We start from the raw sequence: 18,561 nt of genomic DNA, 5'->3' as shown, positions 1-18,561 counted from the left end.
TAACACTAGAAGACACTTTAAAATAATTTTTCACTCACAATCCCACCCTCACAACGGCTTTTCCATTATTCCATGTCGCCCTACGTACTGTTTACACTGCAGCAGCTGATTGAACACATATTCATTCCTGGCCAAGATGGATAAGTGCAATGGAGTCCTGCAGAGCAAAAAGAAGAGGCGTCAATTCAGGACAGACCAGTTCAGAGTTGGGATGATTAGAATCTTAGGCAGCATCGCCAACAACTGCAAAATCTCTACATTTCAGGAACAGTTTTCCAAAACCATGTCCAAGAATCAAAACATATTGCCTAATATGGTCATATTAGTGCTCCAATTAAGGGCAAGAATCAATTTTTTAAGAAGATATAAAATGTTCTGCAAGCAAAGTGCCAGCAGCTCATTCCTGTAACCCAGGCTAGACAGGAGGCTGAGATGTGCCATGCCTGGAAGAAAAGTCCGAGACTACATCTCTCTAATTAACTAGTAAAAAGCCAGGCTGGAGGGAAGAGTGGGAAGATGGCGACGGGGCAGTAGGGAAACGCCACAGCTCTCTCCAACCAAAAAGAGAGTTCGAGTTCCAACCTTTAATCTCCCCAAGAGACCGACAACAACAAAAAGACGAACACTCAGAGAAAAACCAGAGGTGGAAAATAACAAAAAAAGAAAGAGAGGAAAAGAAGAATTTCAGAACAGAGAAGAGCGAAGACCCCTCCCCCAACCTTTACTGGCCGCGCGGCAGTGCGCCAAGCCGCCGGCCAGCCGGCCCGGCAGGGGCTGCCGGAGCCACAGAGACACAGGGGGCTGCTTGCAGATCACCAGGTACCGGATTGCAGAACAGCGGATCGCCAGGAACAGAGAAACCTACCAGCCGGGAGTCTCCAGGAGGATCCCACCCCACCCATCACTCTCCACCGGAGCGGAGAGGCTCCATCCCGCCAAAGCCGCCCGGCACCAGCAGCGCCACAAAGGGACCTGTCGCGATCGCAACGACCCGGCGGGGGGCCGCCCAACCCAGCCCGCAACCACCCCAACTGAACTCGGACTGCAACAACAACTGACGGACTGCAACAACAACTGACGACCTACAGGGTGAGTACCCATCAGGGGACAGGGAATCCATCAAGGGAGACCAGAGCTGGAGGGAATCCCCAGACCCTGACCTAGACTCCCTACCCCAACACCCGGACCACAGGACCCACTAAAACTGGGAACTGTTCGAGAGCCCCACCAGCCGGTGGAGCACACTCTGCTGGCCAGGCCAGAGCAAGAGCGCCCCGGGAAGGGAGCTTAAATGCTCAAGCCAGGAACAGTGCCCCTGGGTCAAGACTACCAACAGTAGAAGAAATTTGATCTGTGTCCTCCAGGCTGCATAACCAAGGTGGCATACACATTAGCACAGGCCTAACGAGCGCGCTCCAGGCTGGGGCCAGAACCAGGCCAGGGGACCGGCGCCTGAACAAAGCAAAAAGGGTCAGAAGTGGGGCTGTGGCTCAAATGGTAGGGTGCCAGCCCTGAGCTGAAGAGCTGAGGGACAGCACCCAAACCTAGAGTTCAAGCCCACAACCAGCCCAAAACAAACAAAAACACATCAGGAGCCCATAGCAGACTCCAGTATTTGGGAGAGTGCATCCAGAGCATCTGATCTTCCCAAGAGCACCCGCAGGAGCAAACACAAGCAGTCTAGGCTGCTCAACCCTTCCAAAGGCGGGAATTGCTACAGCAGAGAGCTGAGAATCCTAAGTGAATAGCAGCTGGAAATAGGCTCCCAACAGAATCCAGATCAGACACAGACTCTCTCTACCAATAGAGAATCAGCAACCAAGCAAAGACAGACACACCAAAACAAGATTGAAGAGCAGTCTCCTGAACCCCCATGCGAAAATCACAGAGAAAAATCACAAGGTTTACCACTACCCAGGACAGCAAGCTCACCTCAAAAGCCAGCAGCCACGCAGGGGAGAGCCCCAGTGGGAGCAAAGCAGGAATGGAAGACAAAAACTACATCCAAGGGTTGCTGGAGGCAATGACTCAAGAAATAAAGCGAGAAATGGATCAGAAATTGAAAGAGCACAAGGATGAACTATCAAAAGATATACAGGATATCAAACAAAAATTGGATGCAAAAATAGAAGCTGCACAAACCTCAGTAAGAAGTGAGATAAACGCCAAATTAGAGGTAATGCATACTGATATCACCTCATTGAGAGGTGAGATCAGTACTCTGAGAACCAACATTGAATCCATAAAGGGATCCATTTCCATCATGCAAACCACAATAGAAGCCACGGTCAACAGAGTGAATGAAATGGAAGGTAGAGTGTCAGATACAGAAGACAGAATACACCAACTGGACCAAAAAGTGACAGATATGGAAAAATCACTCAAATTAAACCAAAGGGAAATTCAAGAGCAAGCAGATAATGCTAAAAAATTTAACCTTCGCATAATCGGAGTGGACGAAGGTGAGGAATTCCAGAGCAAGGGAATGCAACACCTATTTAACAAGATAGTCAATGAAAATTTTCCCCACCTCAAAAACGACCATCTTAACTACATCACAAAAGCTTATCGAACACCCAACAAGCAAGATCCCAGGAGAAACACTTCTAGGCACATAATAGTAACAATGATGGATCTGAATAATAAGGAAACAATCCTGCATGCAGCAAAAATGAAGAAGGAGCTATACTACAACGGGAAAAAAATTAGAATCACTGCAGATCTCTCCACACAAACAATGAATGCAAGAAAAGCCTGGGAAAGCACCATACGAGCCCTGAGAGCCAATAACTGCCAACCCAGACTGATATACCCGGCAAAGCTAGCATTCACATTCGATGGAGAACTGAAAACTTTTAATAGCAAAGAAAAACTAAATGAATACATAAACATTAAGCCAGCATTACAAAGAATTCTAAGAGGGGGGACACAACCTGAAGAAAGCAACCAGGAACTGGGACCTGCCCCAAACAGGCTTTACTCAAAGTCTAACTGAGCAAGCACAGGAGGAAAGGAAAGAAGAAAAACTTAGGAAAACGGAATGGCAGGGACAACAATGCATCTCTCTATACTTTCTCTTAATATAAATGGGCTGAATTCGCCAATTAAAAGAAAACGAACTGAGGACTGGATCAGAAAACAAGACCCATCCATCTGTTGCCTTCAGGAGACCCACCTCTCAGCCAAACATACAAACAAACTCAGAGTGAAGGGGTGGAAAAGGATCTACCAATCAAATTCCCCCAATAAGAAAGCAGGTGTAGCTATCCTGATATCTGACAAAATAAACTTTTCATTAAAATCAGTACAGAAAGACAAGGACGGACACTACATATTAATAAAGGGAACAATCCAAGAGGAGGATATAACCATCATCAACTTATATGCCCCAAATATCGGTGCACCCAGATATGTTAAACAAATGCTCTCAAACTTACAGAATAAAATAGATCCCAATACGATAATACTAGGAGACTTTAACACGCCACTCTCACCAAAGGACAGGTCTACCAACCAGAGGATTGGCAAAGAAGCTACCGAATTAAGTGAGGCCATACTTCAAGCGGAATTAACTGACATCTACCGAGTATTTCACCCTAAAACAACACAGTACACATTCTTCTCAGCAGCTCATGGAACTTTCTCCAAAATAGACCATATCATAGTTCATTCAAGGAACTTAAGCAAATACAAAGGGATCGACATAATCCCCTGTATCCTATCTGACCACAGTGGAATCAAGCTAGCTCTCAATAACAAAGCATACCGCAGAAATTTCTCTAATACATGGAAATTGAACAGCACACTCCTTAACAAGGCCTGGGTAACAGAAGAGATCAGAGAAGAAATAAAGCATTTCCTAGAACTCAATGAAAATGAAAACACCTCACAAAGAAACTTGTGGGACACAGCAAAAGCAGTCCTGAGGGGCAAATTTATTGCCCTCAGTGCCCACATCAAGAGAATGGAGACAGACCAAGTAAATAATCTCATGTTGCAACTAAAACAGCTAGAAAAACAAGAAAAAATGGGACCTAAAGCTACTAGACGAAGCCAGATAACCAAATTGAGAGCAGAGATTAACCAATTAGAAAATCAGAAAACCATAACCAAAATAAACCAAACAAAAAGCTGGTTCTTTGAAAAAATAAACAAAATTGATGGCCCGTTGGCAAGATTAATTAAAAAAAGAAGAGAGGAAACCCATATTAATAGGATTAGGGATGCCACGGGAAACATCACAACACGTACCCAAGATATCCAAACAATTCTAACAGACTACTTTCAAAAGCTATACTCTCTAAAGGAAGAAAATCTGGCGGAAATGGATGCATTTTTAGAGAAATACAAGTTACCCAAACTGAGCAAAGAAGAAGTTAACCAATTAAATAAGCCAATATCCTATAATGAGATACAGGAAGCTATCAAAAGTCTTCCAACAAAAAAAAGCCCAGGACCAGATGGATTCACAGCAGAATTCTATAAGACCTTTAAAGAAGAACTAATACCCATACTCCTCAAGCTCTTCAGAGAAACAGAGAAGGAGGGAGCTATCCCAAACTCATTCTACGAAGCCAATATCACACTCATCCCCAAACCAGGCAAAGACCCAACCAAAAAGGAGAATTACAGGCCAATCTCCTTGATGAACACAGATGCAAAGATCCTTAACAAGATTCTAGCTAACAGAATCCAGAAACACATAAAAAAAATAATACACTATGATCAGGTAGGCTTCATCCCAGAGACACAGGGATGGTTTAACATACGTAAGTCAATAAATGTAATCCAGCATATCAACAGAGCCAAGGTCAAGAATCACATGATTATCGCCACAGATGCAGAAAAGGCCTTTGATAAAATTCAACATTCATTCATGCTAAAAGCTCTGGAGAAAATAGGAATAGAAGGAACATTTCTAAAAACAATAAAAGCCATTTATGACAGACCAATAGCCAATATTATACTTAATGGGGAAAAGCTACAACCAATCCTCCTAAAAACAGGAACAAGGCAAGGATGTCCACTGTCTCCACTCCTCTTCAACATAGTCCTAGAACCCTTAGCCAGGGCAATAAGGCAAGAAAAAGACATTAAAGGGATCCGCATAGGGAAAGAAGAAGTGAAACTATCCCTTTTTGCAGACGACATGATACTATACCTCCACGATCCCAAAAACTCCATCCCCAAACTTTTAGAAATCATAAGTCACTTCGGCAAAATAGCAGGATACAAAATAAACCCACAAAAATCAGTTGCCTTCCTATACACTGATAACGCACAGGAAGAGAGGGAAATAAAGGGAGCAACCCCATTCACAATAACCTCCCAAAAAATAAAATATTTAGGAATTAACCTAACCAAAGATGTAAAAGAACTATTTAATGAGAACTATAAAAAGTTAAAGAAAGAAATTGCAGAAGACACTAGGAAATGGAAAGACCTCCCATGCTCCTGGATAGGCCGACTTAATATAGTAAAGATGGTGATACTTCCAAAATTAATATACAAATTCAATGCAATTCCTATTAAAATCCCAATGACGTACATCACTGAAATACAGAAAACAGTCCAAAAATTTATATGGAACAACAAAAGACCTAGAATAGCCAAAACAATTCTAGGGGATAAAGACAATATGGGAGGGCTATCCATGCCGAACTTCAAACTCTACTACAGAGCTATAATAACAAAGACAGCATGGTACTGGCACAAAAACAGACCCGAAGACCAATGGAACAGAATAGAAGATCCAGATATAAATCCACAGGCCTACAGCCAGCTGATATTCGACAAAGGAGCCAAAGACATACAATGGAAGAAACACAGCCTCTTCAACCGCTGGTGCTGGGAAAACTGGGCAGCCACATGCAGAAAACTAAAAGTGGACCCCAGCCTATCACCATGCACCAACATCAACTCAAAATGGATTAAAGACCTTAACATTAAACCTGAATCTCTGAAACTACTGCAGGACAGAGTAGGAGAGACACTTGAACTAATAGGCACAGGAAGGAACTTCCTGAACAGAGTCCCAGGGTCACAACAAGTTGGAGAGAGACTCGACAAATGGGACTACCTTAAAATAAAAAGCTTCTGCACAGCTAAATCTATCGCAACTAAGCTAGAAAGACAACCAACTAATTGGGAAAAAATATTTACCAGCAATATATCAGACAAGGGGTTAACATCCTGTATATACAGGGAACTCAAGAAACTAATCCCTCCCAAACCTAACAAACCAATTACTAAATGGGCAAGGGAACTAAAGAGGGACTTCTCAAATGAAGAAATAAAAATGGCAAAGAAACACATGAGGAAATGTTCATCATCCCTGGTGGTGAAGGAAATGCAAATAAAGACAACCCTGAGATACCACCTTACCCCAGTCAGAATGTCCCACATCCACAAATCAGCCAACGACAAATGCTGGAGGGGATGTGGAGAAAGAGGAACCCTATTACACTGCTGGTGGGAATGTACACTTATACAACCACTTTGGAAAGCAGTCTGGAGGGTCCTTAGAAAGCTAAAGATTGACCTCCCTTACGACCCAGTCATACCACTTCTAGGCATCTACCCTGAACAACAGGAACCAATATACAAGGACACGTGCACCTCCATGTTTATTGCAGCACTGTTCGCAATAGCTAGGATATGGAAACAACCTAGGTGCCCCACCACAGATGAATGGATCCAAAAATTGTGGTATCTATACACAATGGAATATTATGCAGCCATTAGAAATGACAAAATAATGGCATTTGCAGGGAAATGGATGGAGCTAGAAGGAATCATGTTGAGCGAGGTAAGCCAAGAACGAAGAGACAAACGGTACATGGGCTCCCTCATAAGTGGATGCTAAATCCAAAAGGTTAGTGATACGACAAAACTAACAGGACTTAAGAAACAAAGAACTCCCGCTCATCTGGTTGAACCACTACTAAATATCCTCATGCTGCTGATCACAAATATGGTATATAACATGTGAACACTGTTATATATTACAGACTGTGGTAGACAATTTGCTCCAGGGAAGTTAGAATGAACTTGTGACTTTGAAATTATGTAATCATTTAATCACAATCAAAAAAAAAAAAAAAAAAAAAAAAAAAGAACCTCGGGGAAGGGAGGGAGGGAGGGGATGGTAGGGGGAAAACAATGGAGGGGGTAACAATGTTCAAGAGGAAGTGTACTCATAACCTCACTCATGTAACTGTGACCCTCTGTATAGTAGCTTTACAATAAAAAAAAAAAAAAAAAAATAAAAAAAATAAAAAAAAAAAAAAAAAAAAAAAAAAAAAAAAAAAAAAAAAAGCCAGGCTGGAGATGTGGCTCAAGTGGTAGAATGTCAGTCATAAGTAGCAAGCTGAGAAAGTACAAAGCCCTTAAGGTCAAGCCTTAGAACCGGCAATAACAACAACAGCAACAACATCAATAATAATAATGCTTTGTGATACAATGCTGTATATTTGCTACTTTAAAACTATTTATTATAGCCGGGTGCTGGTGGCTCATGCATGTAATCCTAGCTACTCAGGAGACTGAGATCTGAGGTTTGCAGTTCAAGCCAGCCTGGGCAAGAAAGTCCGTGAAACTCTTATCTCCAATAAACCACCAGAAAAACAGAAGTGGCACTGTAGCTCAAGCGGTAGAGTGCTCATCTTGAGCTGAAAAGCTGAGGGACAGTGCTCAGGCCCAGAGTTCAAGCCCCATGACCGACAAAAAAAAAAAAAAAAAAAAAAACCAACTATTTATTATAGTGAGTCATTGATGGCTTACTCCTGTAACCCTAGATACTAAGAAGGCTGAGATCTGAGGATCAAGGTTCAAAGCCAGCCTGGGCAGGAAAGTCCATGAGATTCTTATCTCCAATTAAACATCAAAAAGCCAGAAGCAAAGGTATGGCTCAAATACCAGTGCAAGCGTGCTCACACGCACACGTACACACACATGCATGCACATGCACACACATATACATGCACATTTTTTGTTTTGTTTGGTATTTTGATACAGAGGCTCACTATTAGCCCAGGCTGGTCTTGAATGTGAGATCTTCCTGCTTCAGATTACTGAGTGCTAGGATTACAGATGTGGGCCATCAAGACCAGCTGCCTAGGGCTGGGAAGGTGGCTCAGTGGTAGAGCGCTTGCCTTGCATGCATGAGGCCCTGGGTTAGATTCCTCAGCACCACATAAGCAAAAAGAAAAAAGCCGGAAGTGGTGCTGTGGCTCAAGTGGTAGAGCACTAGCCTTGAGCTGAAGAGCTGAGGGACAGTGCCCAGGCCCAGAGTTCAGGCCCATGACGGGACCCAAAAAAAAAAAAAAAAAAAGACCAGCTGCATAAATACATTTTTTTAATATCTCACGCTAATTCTGCAAATAAGCTTTTTCTTCCTTTCTCATAATTTTCTGTTTTTCCAGGGAGACACACAGAGAAACAACAGGTAAGAACTGATGAAAGTAGCATTTAACCCTTTTCATTACATTTACTTGCCACTCAAGAGCCTTGAAGGAGACTGCTACTGCAGAGAAACCACTGCAGAGACAGCCCCCCACCTGACACCTAGCTCAGAGAACAGACTGACAGAGCTTAATAAGGTTGGAGGAAATAATTAAAAGCAACAGAGAAAATAAAGGATGCAATTACTTGGGAGGAATAATGTTATTTGCCATGTTATAAAGTATTCATGCAGATCCATTTTACTTTATCCATCATACAAAAATCACTGAAATTATATTGTTCCATTTTTTTTGGAGGGGGGTGAGGGTTGGGCATGGGGCTTGAAATGAGGGCCCTAGGCATTATCGCTGAGCTCTTTTGCCAAAGCTAGCATTCTACACTTTGAGCAACAACTCTAGTTCCAGTTGTTTGTTTTGAGTGGTTAGTTAGAGGTAAGTGTCAGGAGGATTTTTCTGCTACAGCTGGCTTCGAATCATGATCCTCAGATCTCAGCCTCCTGAGTAGCTAGGATTACATGTATGAGCCACCAGGACAGCTTGAATTTTTTTTAATTTTTGAGGTTTTCACAGGTGTAAAGATTACAAGTTGGTCCTGTGGTTGGTGATAATGCAGGGAATTTAACTGCCCTTCAGTGTCTTCTATGCTACTGCCCCAAAGACAGGTGGTCCTCCTATAGAGTTTGAACCACAGGAAATTCTCAACTACACTCTTTGGGAAAGGGGCAAATATGTGAAGGGTGGGCTGTGGAAGTAAGTACCAAGATGGACAATGAGTTGTCTCAGGTGGGAGAATTTATAGGGCAAAACTGAATGTAAAATAGAGAATTTTCAGCAGGACACCCATGGCTTATGCCTGTAATCCTATCCACTCAAGAGGCTGTAATCTGAAGATCCTGGTTTAAAGCCAAGCTGACCAGGAAAGTAGTGAGATTCTTATTAACCAGCAAAAAGCTAGAAGTGGATCATGTAGCTCAAGTGATAGAGTGCTAACCTTGAGCAAAACACTCATGAATAGCATTGAGGTCCTGAGTTCAAACCCCAGGACCATCAGCAACACTCTCCCTCCTGCCCCCTGCCCCCAAAAAAAGAAATCAGAGAGTGCAAGAAAGAGAAAGAGAATTTTCTAACTAGACTTCACAGATGCAAAACAATTGTCTTAGTGTGCCTTCTTTGTTTCCAAACTATCCAAGTAACTCTAAGAAATAGCAAATAAGGAGGAAAAAAAAAAGAAATGGTAAATAAGGTCCCCTTGGAATAGTCAACTAAGTAACTCATCTGGTTCCTTTTAACTGGCAGGTGATAGAAATTGTTTAGATATCCAAAGACTTCAGATTTCAAAGATAGAAATCTTTCCCCCAAATACCTCTAGTTTTAGTCATGACACTCATTTACATGACTAACAAATATTTGTAGCTTCAATGAATATCCAGTCTATAACAAGAAATTCCCTGCATGACAATTAGTTACCAATATAAAGTATCCTTCTGGGATTAGTACTAAGGGATTAGTACTCTGCTCCACAACTCACCTGCCTTTGCTGTCCTGCATGTTGGGGTTGGCACCAGCCTGCAAGAGGGCCTCTGCAATCTGAGCCATCTCAGACATCACACCGGCTGAGTGTTTTTTTGGACTGTACAATGCCACAAGGTGCAATGGTGTCTCTTGGGCACCCAATGTAGCAGCATTGACAAGGGCTCCGTTCTTAATGAGGAACGTGGAAGCAAAGAGATCTCCTTGAAAAGAAACAAAAAAACACACACACAATAAATAATTCAATACTCAGGGCAAACTCTTCTGGCCAACACTTCTTCAAAAGGCAATAGCTAATGAATACAGACAAAAAGGGACAACTGGATGCAAATAAAAGAATCTCTTTTATAATAACTGCAAGTAGAAACTTGTGATCTAGACCATGGAATTAATACTCTAGTTTAAAAGGCTTCCTTATTCAATTTTTGATCACCTGTAATCATCTATATAGCTTCAAACCTTCAATACTCCTTTGCTATTTAAGAATACCAGGCTTAGAGTCATAGCTCAAATGGCAAAGTGCTTGCTCTAAGTATAAGCCACAGTACCATAAAAAAAGAAAAGAAAAGAGAAGAGGAGTTGGGAATGTGGCTTAAGAGGTAGAGTGTTTGCCTAGCATGCATAAAGCCCTAGGTTCGAATCCTCAGTACTACATAAATAGAAAAAGCCCGAAGTGGCACTGTGGCTCAAGTGGTAGAGTGCTAGCTTTGAGCAGAGAGAGACTCAGGGACAGTACCAAGGCCCTGAGTTCAAGCCCCAGGACTGGCAAATAAATAATGTTTGTATTATGATTAAAGATCCATTTATAACTTAAGACATAAAAATACTAGTTACATATAAAAATCTTACTTAAGGGTTGGGAAGGTAGCTCAGCGGTAGAGTGCTTGCCTTGCATGCATGAGGTCCTGGGTTCCATTCCTCAGCACCACATAAGCAGAAAAAACCGGCAGTGACCCTGTGGCTCAAGTGGTAGAGTGCTAGCCTTGAGCTGAAGAGCTGAGGGACAGCACCCAGACCAGAGTTCAGGCCCCATGACAGGCCAAAAAAAAATCTTACTTAAAAAGAAGTCAAAGAATATCAAAGGAGCAAAAATAATGAAGAGGCTTGGCACAATAGCTCACACTTGTAATCCAAGTTACTCAAAAGATGAAAATCAAGAGGATCATGGTTTGAGAAAAGCTCCACGCAAAAAAAGTTAGCAGGACCTATGTTCACCATGGTGTTGTTCACCATGTGGTACTAGCTGTACAGGAGGCTGAGTTTAAGAGGATCATAGTACAGGCTGGCATAGGCAGAAAACACAAGAGCTACCTGAAAAATAACTAAAGGAAAAAGGTCTAGAATGTAGCTTAAAGTGATAAGAGTACCTGCCGAGCAAACACAAAGCCCTGAGTTCAAACAAATAAAAAAAAAGTTTAAAAAAATAAGAAAAATGAAACACAAAAGAAGAGAGAAACTTTTCCATTACAAATGTGTTAAAGCATTCCACTTAGCTGGGTGGAAACAACTGTTTGTCTCATACCCTCCAGTTGGCATCATCTAGTGCTTATACAGAAGGTTTATCACGGTTTCAACTAAATAGCTTCCAAATTAAATTCACCCTCAACAGAGATTTATCTGGATAACTTTGATGGAGATATATATCTAAGTTATCTTGAGAGCTTGTTTGGAGCTCAGAGGTACTTTCTGCAGACTGGGCCTCATGTGCCAAGGTCTATAGGATGAACTCTTTCAAATGACCTGTTTTTTTTCTTTTTTCTTTTAGGTTATATTTATATTTCCTTTAAGTACTTGTGCAAAGAAGGTGTTACTCAAATCAGTTTATAAGTTCAATGCATCTTAATCAATGTCACCCCTTTCAACATCCTCCTCCATCCTTCTCAACTGTCCCCTCATAACAACATACACATATCAGTAAGATAAACTTTGCCTATAAGCTTATGATTTTAGGCAACAGCCCTAAGTTTATTTATGGCTCAGAGTTTAATAATAGTTGAGATGTGCAGGAAGGTACTGGAAAGGCAATTACGTTTTTTGTTTTTTAAAATTTTATTGTACAGGAGATGTACACAGGGGTTACAGTTACATAAGTTACATAATGAGTACCGTTTTGAACAGTTTCACTCCTTCCTCATTTTCTTCCAGTTTTTACCCTCCTGAAATCCCAGCCTACTAAGTTGTATAGTTCATTTCCAACACAAACTTTTGAGAAAACCTATTCATAGAAAAGGCCTTTAAGTCTGACCTGAAATTAGTTCTGACCCTTGACTAAAGATTGGGTTGGCCTTGTAAGTTCTCACTCCCCAGTCTGCCCTGCCTGGGCCCTGCTGGTCCCTTGGCCTATGCTGGAGGTACCATGCTGTGCTGATGGCAGACAGATGCACATCAGAGGACTTTTATGAACTATTTCCTTCTGTACAAAGGTGCCTTCAGGGCCTGGCTCCACACTGGGCTTTTTCTTCCAGCAGCCCAAGTAACTTATGCCAGTCCAGATAGATCTTGATGACAAACTTTTGACAAGAAATGTTTAATTTACAATGAGCACTATAAAGGAATTGCTTGGTTTGGCTCAGAGCTCATGTAAAAGTCAGCCAAAAGAAAGTTGGCTGTGGATGCCCAAGATAGTGATCTTGGCAAAAATGCTGAGATATCTGCAATATAGACTTTATACAAGGATGTCTGAAATCCAAAAACCATCCTGCTCTCTAGGATTTTTATCCATTACAATGTGTTCAAGATTGGCAGGAAACTGGAGCTTCTTGGTTGAATGCTTAGATCTCTAGAGAGCAAAAACTTCTGAGTCGGGATATCAGTATCAGCATCCTCTGAATCACCAGCTTCATTTCTCAATTTCTTGTTTTAAGGTAAGAGAATATGGCTCCATGAATCCTGACCATGGGCCTGGCATGATCTACTGTATTCCATGCATTGGGTACTCTGACACCTTCTCTCTGGTATGCACATGTCCTGTTCTTGGCTCCTGCACCTGGGAGAGGAAGGTCCCCATGCATCCACACACTTCTGGGACCTCTGTTTTTTTTGTTTTTTGTTTTTGTTTTTTTTAATGGAGAAAGCCAGGCATTGGTGGCTCATACCTGTAATCCTAGCTACTCAGCAGGCTGAGATCTGAGGATCACAGTTCAAAGCCAGCCCTGACAGAAAAGTCCATGAGACTCTTATCTCCAACAAACTACTCAAAAAAGCCAGAAGTGGTAGAGCGCTCACCCTGAGCAAAAGCAGCTCAGGGACAGTGCCCAGGCCCAGAGTTCAAGTCCCAGGACTGGAAAAAAAATAATAAGATGGAGGATACAAAAAAAATACTGAGTAACTTCCCAGAGTATGACCTGCTGGTCCCATGATGGTCGACTGTGTTTCTTAAATTTGCTGACCAATTGCTGATGGATGTCACGTTGTTGAACTTGCTACTTCTTTAATTGCTTGCTAATGGCTGCTGTGCTGTTCAACGTGGAACTTCTTTTTTGTTTTGTTTTGTTTTTTGTCAGTCGTGAGGCTTGTACTCTGGGCTTGGGCGCTGTCCCTCAGCATTTCAGCTTAAGATGAGTGCTCTACCACTTGAGCCACAGCGCCACTTCTGGTTTTCTGAGTGGTTTATTGGATTTTCCTGCTAAGGCTGGCTTTGAACCACCATCCCAGATCAAAGCCTTCTGAGAAGCTAGGATTACTGGCATGAGTCACTAGTACCCAGCTTTCAACATGGAACTTCTTTAATATATTCCAGTTGATCTGAAATTGTCTTTGCACTGAGCCACTCCCCCCGGCCGCCCCCCCCCCCCCCCCCGTTTCATTCATTCATTCTTTTTTTTTTTGCCAGTCCTGGGGCTTAAACTCAGAGGCCCTGGCACCATCTCTGAGCTTCTTTTGCTCAAGGCAAGCACTCTACTACTTGAGCCACAGTGCCACTTCTGGCTTCTTTGGTAATTTATTGGAGACAAGAGTCTTACAAACTTTTCAGCCTGGGCTGGCTTTGAACTGTGATCCTCAGACCTCAACCTCTAAAGCATCTAGATTACAGACATGACCCATTAGCGCCCAGCACTTTCATCTCTTATTAATCCTATTAGCACTGGAAATGATTTTTTGTTTTTCTGAGACATGGTCCTGAACTCTGGTGCCTCCAAGAGGCTCAAGGTTAAAACATCTTCCTAAGCCAGGGCACCAGTGGCTCATGCCTGTAATCCTAGCTACTCAGGAGGCTGAGATCTGAGGATCATGGTTCAAAGCCAGCCTGGGCAGGAAAGTCCGTGAGACTCTTATCTCCAATAAACCACTAGAAAAACGGAAGTGGCACTGTGGCTCAAGTGGTAGAGCACTAGCCTTGAGCTGAAGAGCACAGGGACAGAGCCCAAGCCCAGAGTTCAAGCCCCATGATCGACCAAAAAAACCCAAAAACATCTTCCTAGCAAGTATAAGGCTCAGAGTTCAAATCCCAGTACCACCAAGACAAATCTGTACTGTACTACACTTATTTTTTTACTGTTTGTATGTGCACATGTATGTGTGCACGTGTGTGTGTGTGTGTGTGTGTGTGTGTGTGTGTGTGTGTGTGTGTGTGTTGAGGCATACTACTTAGATGGGTGGAAGCAGCAGTTGTACTCAGTGGATTCCAGGTAGCCAAATAGCTGGGACAAATCCAGAACTGTCTTATAGAAAATACTGGGAAATATTAAGAAGAGAATGGATTATCTGGTCAGGCTACTAAGTTGAAAAAGACTTAGATCATTATTTCAACAACTTTTCTTACCAGCCATTTGTCCTGAAATATTTTCATGCTTCCACACAGTTTTTGTGTGTGCCAGTCCTGAGGCTTGTACTCAGGGCCTGGGTGCTGTGGCTGAGCTTTTGTGTTCAAGGCTAGTGCTCTACTACTTTGAGCCACAACACCATTTCCAGCTTTTTGGTAGTTAATCGGTGATATGAGTCTCACAGATTTTCCTGCCTGGGCTGTCTTTGTACCTAATATTCCATGTCATTTTTTTTTTTTTTTTTTTTGGTGGGTCATGGGGCCTGAACTCTGGGCCTGAGCACTGTCCCTCAGCTCTTCAGCTCAAAGCTAGCACTCCACCACTTGAGCCATAGCACCATTTCTGGCTTTTTCTGCCAGGAACTGCACCTGCGGGTCACAGCAGCCAGCAGAGGAAGAAGTCCTACCTGTGTGTCCCAGCTAGGAGACCCAGCAGCCCAGGTCCCACCAGAGCCCAACCTGTGTGTTCCGGGCTGGAAACTAGATAGCACAGGCTGCCAACACTTGGCTAAAGTCAGTAACTGCAAGTGGGCTCCATTAACTGGTGAAATACATCCAGCCCATTTGGTTTTGCCAAGAGCGCCCCTGGGAGGGAGCATGAACAGTCCAGGCTGCCAATTTTTGGCTAAAGTAAGGGACTGCCTGTGGACTCCAGCAGGCGGCTCAGCGAGCCTCACCTGTGTCCCAGATGGGAGCCCAAGCTGCACCTGTCCTGACTGAAGTCAGGATAAGAGTGCACAGCTCAGTAGAGGGTGGACTGTGTTTGCCCAACAGAATCTAACAAGAGTGAGACCCAGGTGGATCAGGCTAGCAATTGAAGGTCAGCCCCTCTGCACCAGTCCCTGGCTGAAGTAGAGAACCATACCCACCAGGAACCATGCCGATGGTGGAAGTAGTCCAACCTGTGTGTTCTGGGCAGGAGACTCAGAAGCCCAAGTCCCACCAGAGCCAAACCTGTGTGTCCAAAGCTGGGGATCAGACAGCTCGGGCTTCTTTTTTTTGGGGGGGGGGGGGCGTCCAGTTGTGGGGCCTGAACTCTGGGCCTGGGCGCTGTCCCTCAGCTCTTCAGCTCAAGGCTAGCACTCTACCACTTGAGCCACAGCGCCACTTCCGGCTTTTTTTTCTTTTTGCTTATGTGGTTCTGAGGAATCGAACCCAGGGCCTCAGGCATGCAAGGCAAGCGCTCTACCACTGAGCCACCTTCCCAGCCCCCAGCTCGGGCTTCTAATACCTGGATAACCTCGGGAACTGAGAGTGGGGTCCAGCAACTGGTGGAATACATCCAGCCCACCTGGTTTTGCCAAGAGCACCCCTGGAAGGGAGTGAGAACAGTCTTGGCTGCTGGTCCTTGGCTGAAGGCAGAAACCGCCTGTAGTCTCCAGCAGACAGAAGAATAAGCTCCACTTGTATCCCAGGTGGGAGCCTAAGCTGTCTAAACCTCTTGCCCCTGACTGAAGTCTGGAACTGAACACACACCTCAGCAGAGGGTGGAGCGTGTCTGCCCACCAGAATCTAACAAGAGTGAGCCCTACATGGGTCAGACTAGCAGCTGAAGGTCAACCTCTCCCCCAACAGAACTGAGACTGGGTAAAGTCTCTCTCAACCAGACAAGCACTGAGAGCAAGCTTCATCAACTGACTCAGGAACCAACCCAGAACCAAGCAAAGGTAGCTACCTATTGACCAAAATAATCAGAGTTTGGGGTTGGTCTCCAATAATCCCTGAATTCCATGCAAAAATCACAGCAAAAAATTACAGGATTCATCAACAGCCAAGACAGCAAACCACTTCCAAAGGCCAGCATCCACCCAGGAAAGAACTCCAGTGAAAGAGAAAAAGAAATGGAAGACAAATGCTATATCCAAAAGACAACAGAGGCAATGACTCAAGAATTAAAGTGAGAAATGGATCCGAAATATTAAAAACAAAGAAATAAATTATCCAAAGAGATTCAGGATTTCAAACAAGAATTGCATTCAAAAATAGATGCAGAGCTGGATGCTGATGGCTCACACCTGTAATCCTAGCTACTCAGGAGGCTGAGATCTGAGGATCACGGTCCAAAGCCAGCTCCGGCAGGAAAGTCAATGAGACTATCTCCAACAAACCACCAGAAAACCAGAAGTGGCACTGTGGCTCAAGCGCTAGCCTTGAGCTGAAGAGCTGAGGGATAGCGCCCAGGACCAGCGTTCAAGACCCACAACAGACCAAAAAAAAAAAAAAAGTCACTGAAAATTTCCCCAATCTTAAAAGAAAAAAATCTTACCTGCATACAGAACACCTAACAAGCAGGTACCCAGAAGGAACACTTCTACGCACATAATAGTAAAAGCACTAGATCTGAACAACAAAGAAACAATCTTTTTGTGTGTGTGTCAGTTGTGGGGCACCTGAACTCTGGGCCTAGGTGTTGTCCCTCAGTCCTTCAGCTCAAGGCTAGCACTCTACCACTTGAGCCGCAGGGTCACTGCCAGCTTTTTCTGCTTATGTGGTGCTGAGGAATCGAATCCAGGGCCTCATGGATGCAAGGCAAGCACCATACTACTGAGCCACCTTCCCAACCCCAAGAAACAATATTGCATGCACAAAAAGCGAAGAAGGAGATATACTACAATGGGAAAAAAAAAAAAAAAAAAACAGAATCACTGCAGATCTCTCTACAGACACTGAATTCAAGGAAAACCTGGGAAAGTACCATCCAAGCCCTGAGAACCAATAATTGCCAACCCAGACTGGTATATCCAGCAGCAAAGCTACCATTCATACTTGACAGAGAAACTAAAAATTTTAATAGTAAAGAAAAACTAGGGCTGGGAAAGTGGCTCAGTAGTAGAGCGCTTGCCTTGCATGTCTGAGGCCCTGGGTTCGATTCCTCAGCACCACATAAGCAAAAAGAAAAAAGTCAGAAGTGGCGCTGTGGCTCAAGTGGTAGAGCACTAGCCTTGAGCTGAAGAGCTGAGGGAGAGCGCCCAGGCCCAGAGTTCAGGCCCCACGACTGGACCCCCCTCCAAAAAAAAAAAAAAAAAAGAAAGAAAGAAAAGAAAAGAAAAACTAAATGAATACATAAAACAGTAAGCCAGCACTACAAAGAATATTAAGAGGAGAATTACAATCTGAAGAAAACAATCAAGATCAGGGATCCACATCAAAGAGATATCACTAGAAGACCAACTTAGTAAGCACAGGAGGAAAGGAAAGAAGAAAAACTTAGGAAAGCAGGAAAAGGACAGGAAACAATGCACCTCTCTATAATAACCAAAAATATTAATGGACTCAATTCACCAATCAAAAGAAAAAGAACTGTAGACTGAATCAGAAAACAAGATTCATCCATTTGTTGTCTTCAAGAGACCCACCTCACAGCCAAACATAAAAACAAACTCCAGGGCTGGGAAGGTGGCTCAGTGGTAGAGCGCTTGCCTTGCATGCCTGAGGCCCTGGGTTCGATTCTACAGCACCACATAAGCAAAAAGAAAAAAGGAAGTGGCACTAGGGCTCAAGTGGTAGAGTGCTAGCCTTGAGCTGAAGAGCTGAGGGACGGGCCCAGGCCCAGAGTTCAGGCCCCATGACCGGACCCCCCCCCCCCCCCAAAAAAAAAAAAACTCCAAGTGAAGGGATGGAAGAAGATATACCATGCAAATCCCAGCAAGAAGGCAGGAGTTGCGATCCTGATAACTGTCAAAATAAATTTTTCATTAAAATCAATACAAAAAGACAAAGAAGGACACTAGGTATCAATACAGGGAACAATCCAAGAAGAGGATATCACAATTATCAATTTATACTCTCTAAACATTGGTGCTCCCA

General features: G+C 43.4%; 1 protein-coding gene across 1 annotated transcript in view; it reads right to left on the bottom strand.

Annotated features, from left to right (window-relative positions):
- Ankfy1 (ankyrin repeat and FYVE domain containing 1) overlaps positions 1-18,561 on the bottom strand; it is a 117,672-nt gene that overhangs the window by 27,878 nt on the left and 71,233 nt on the right. The window contains exons 8-9 of the mRNA XM_042699426.1: positions 9,991-10,195; positions 89-157 (exon numbers count right to left, since the gene is read on the bottom strand). Coding sequence (XP_042555360.1) covers positions 89-157; positions 9,991-10,195 — 274 coding nt within the window. The remainder of the gene's footprint in view (positions 1-88; positions 158-9,990; positions 10,196-18,561) is intronic.

This window comes from Dipodomys spectabilis, unplaced genomic scaffold, assembly GCF_019054845.1.
Source record: "Dipodomys spectabilis isolate Male_0828 unplaced genomic scaffold, ASM1905484v1 ptg000250l, whole genome shotgun sequence".
NCBI lineage: Eukaryota > Metazoa > Chordata > Mammalia > Rodentia > Heteromyidae > Dipodomys > Dipodomys spectabilis.
The sequence above is the reverse complement of the archived record's forward strand: the minus strand, read 5'-3'. Positions and strand labels throughout refer to the sequence as shown.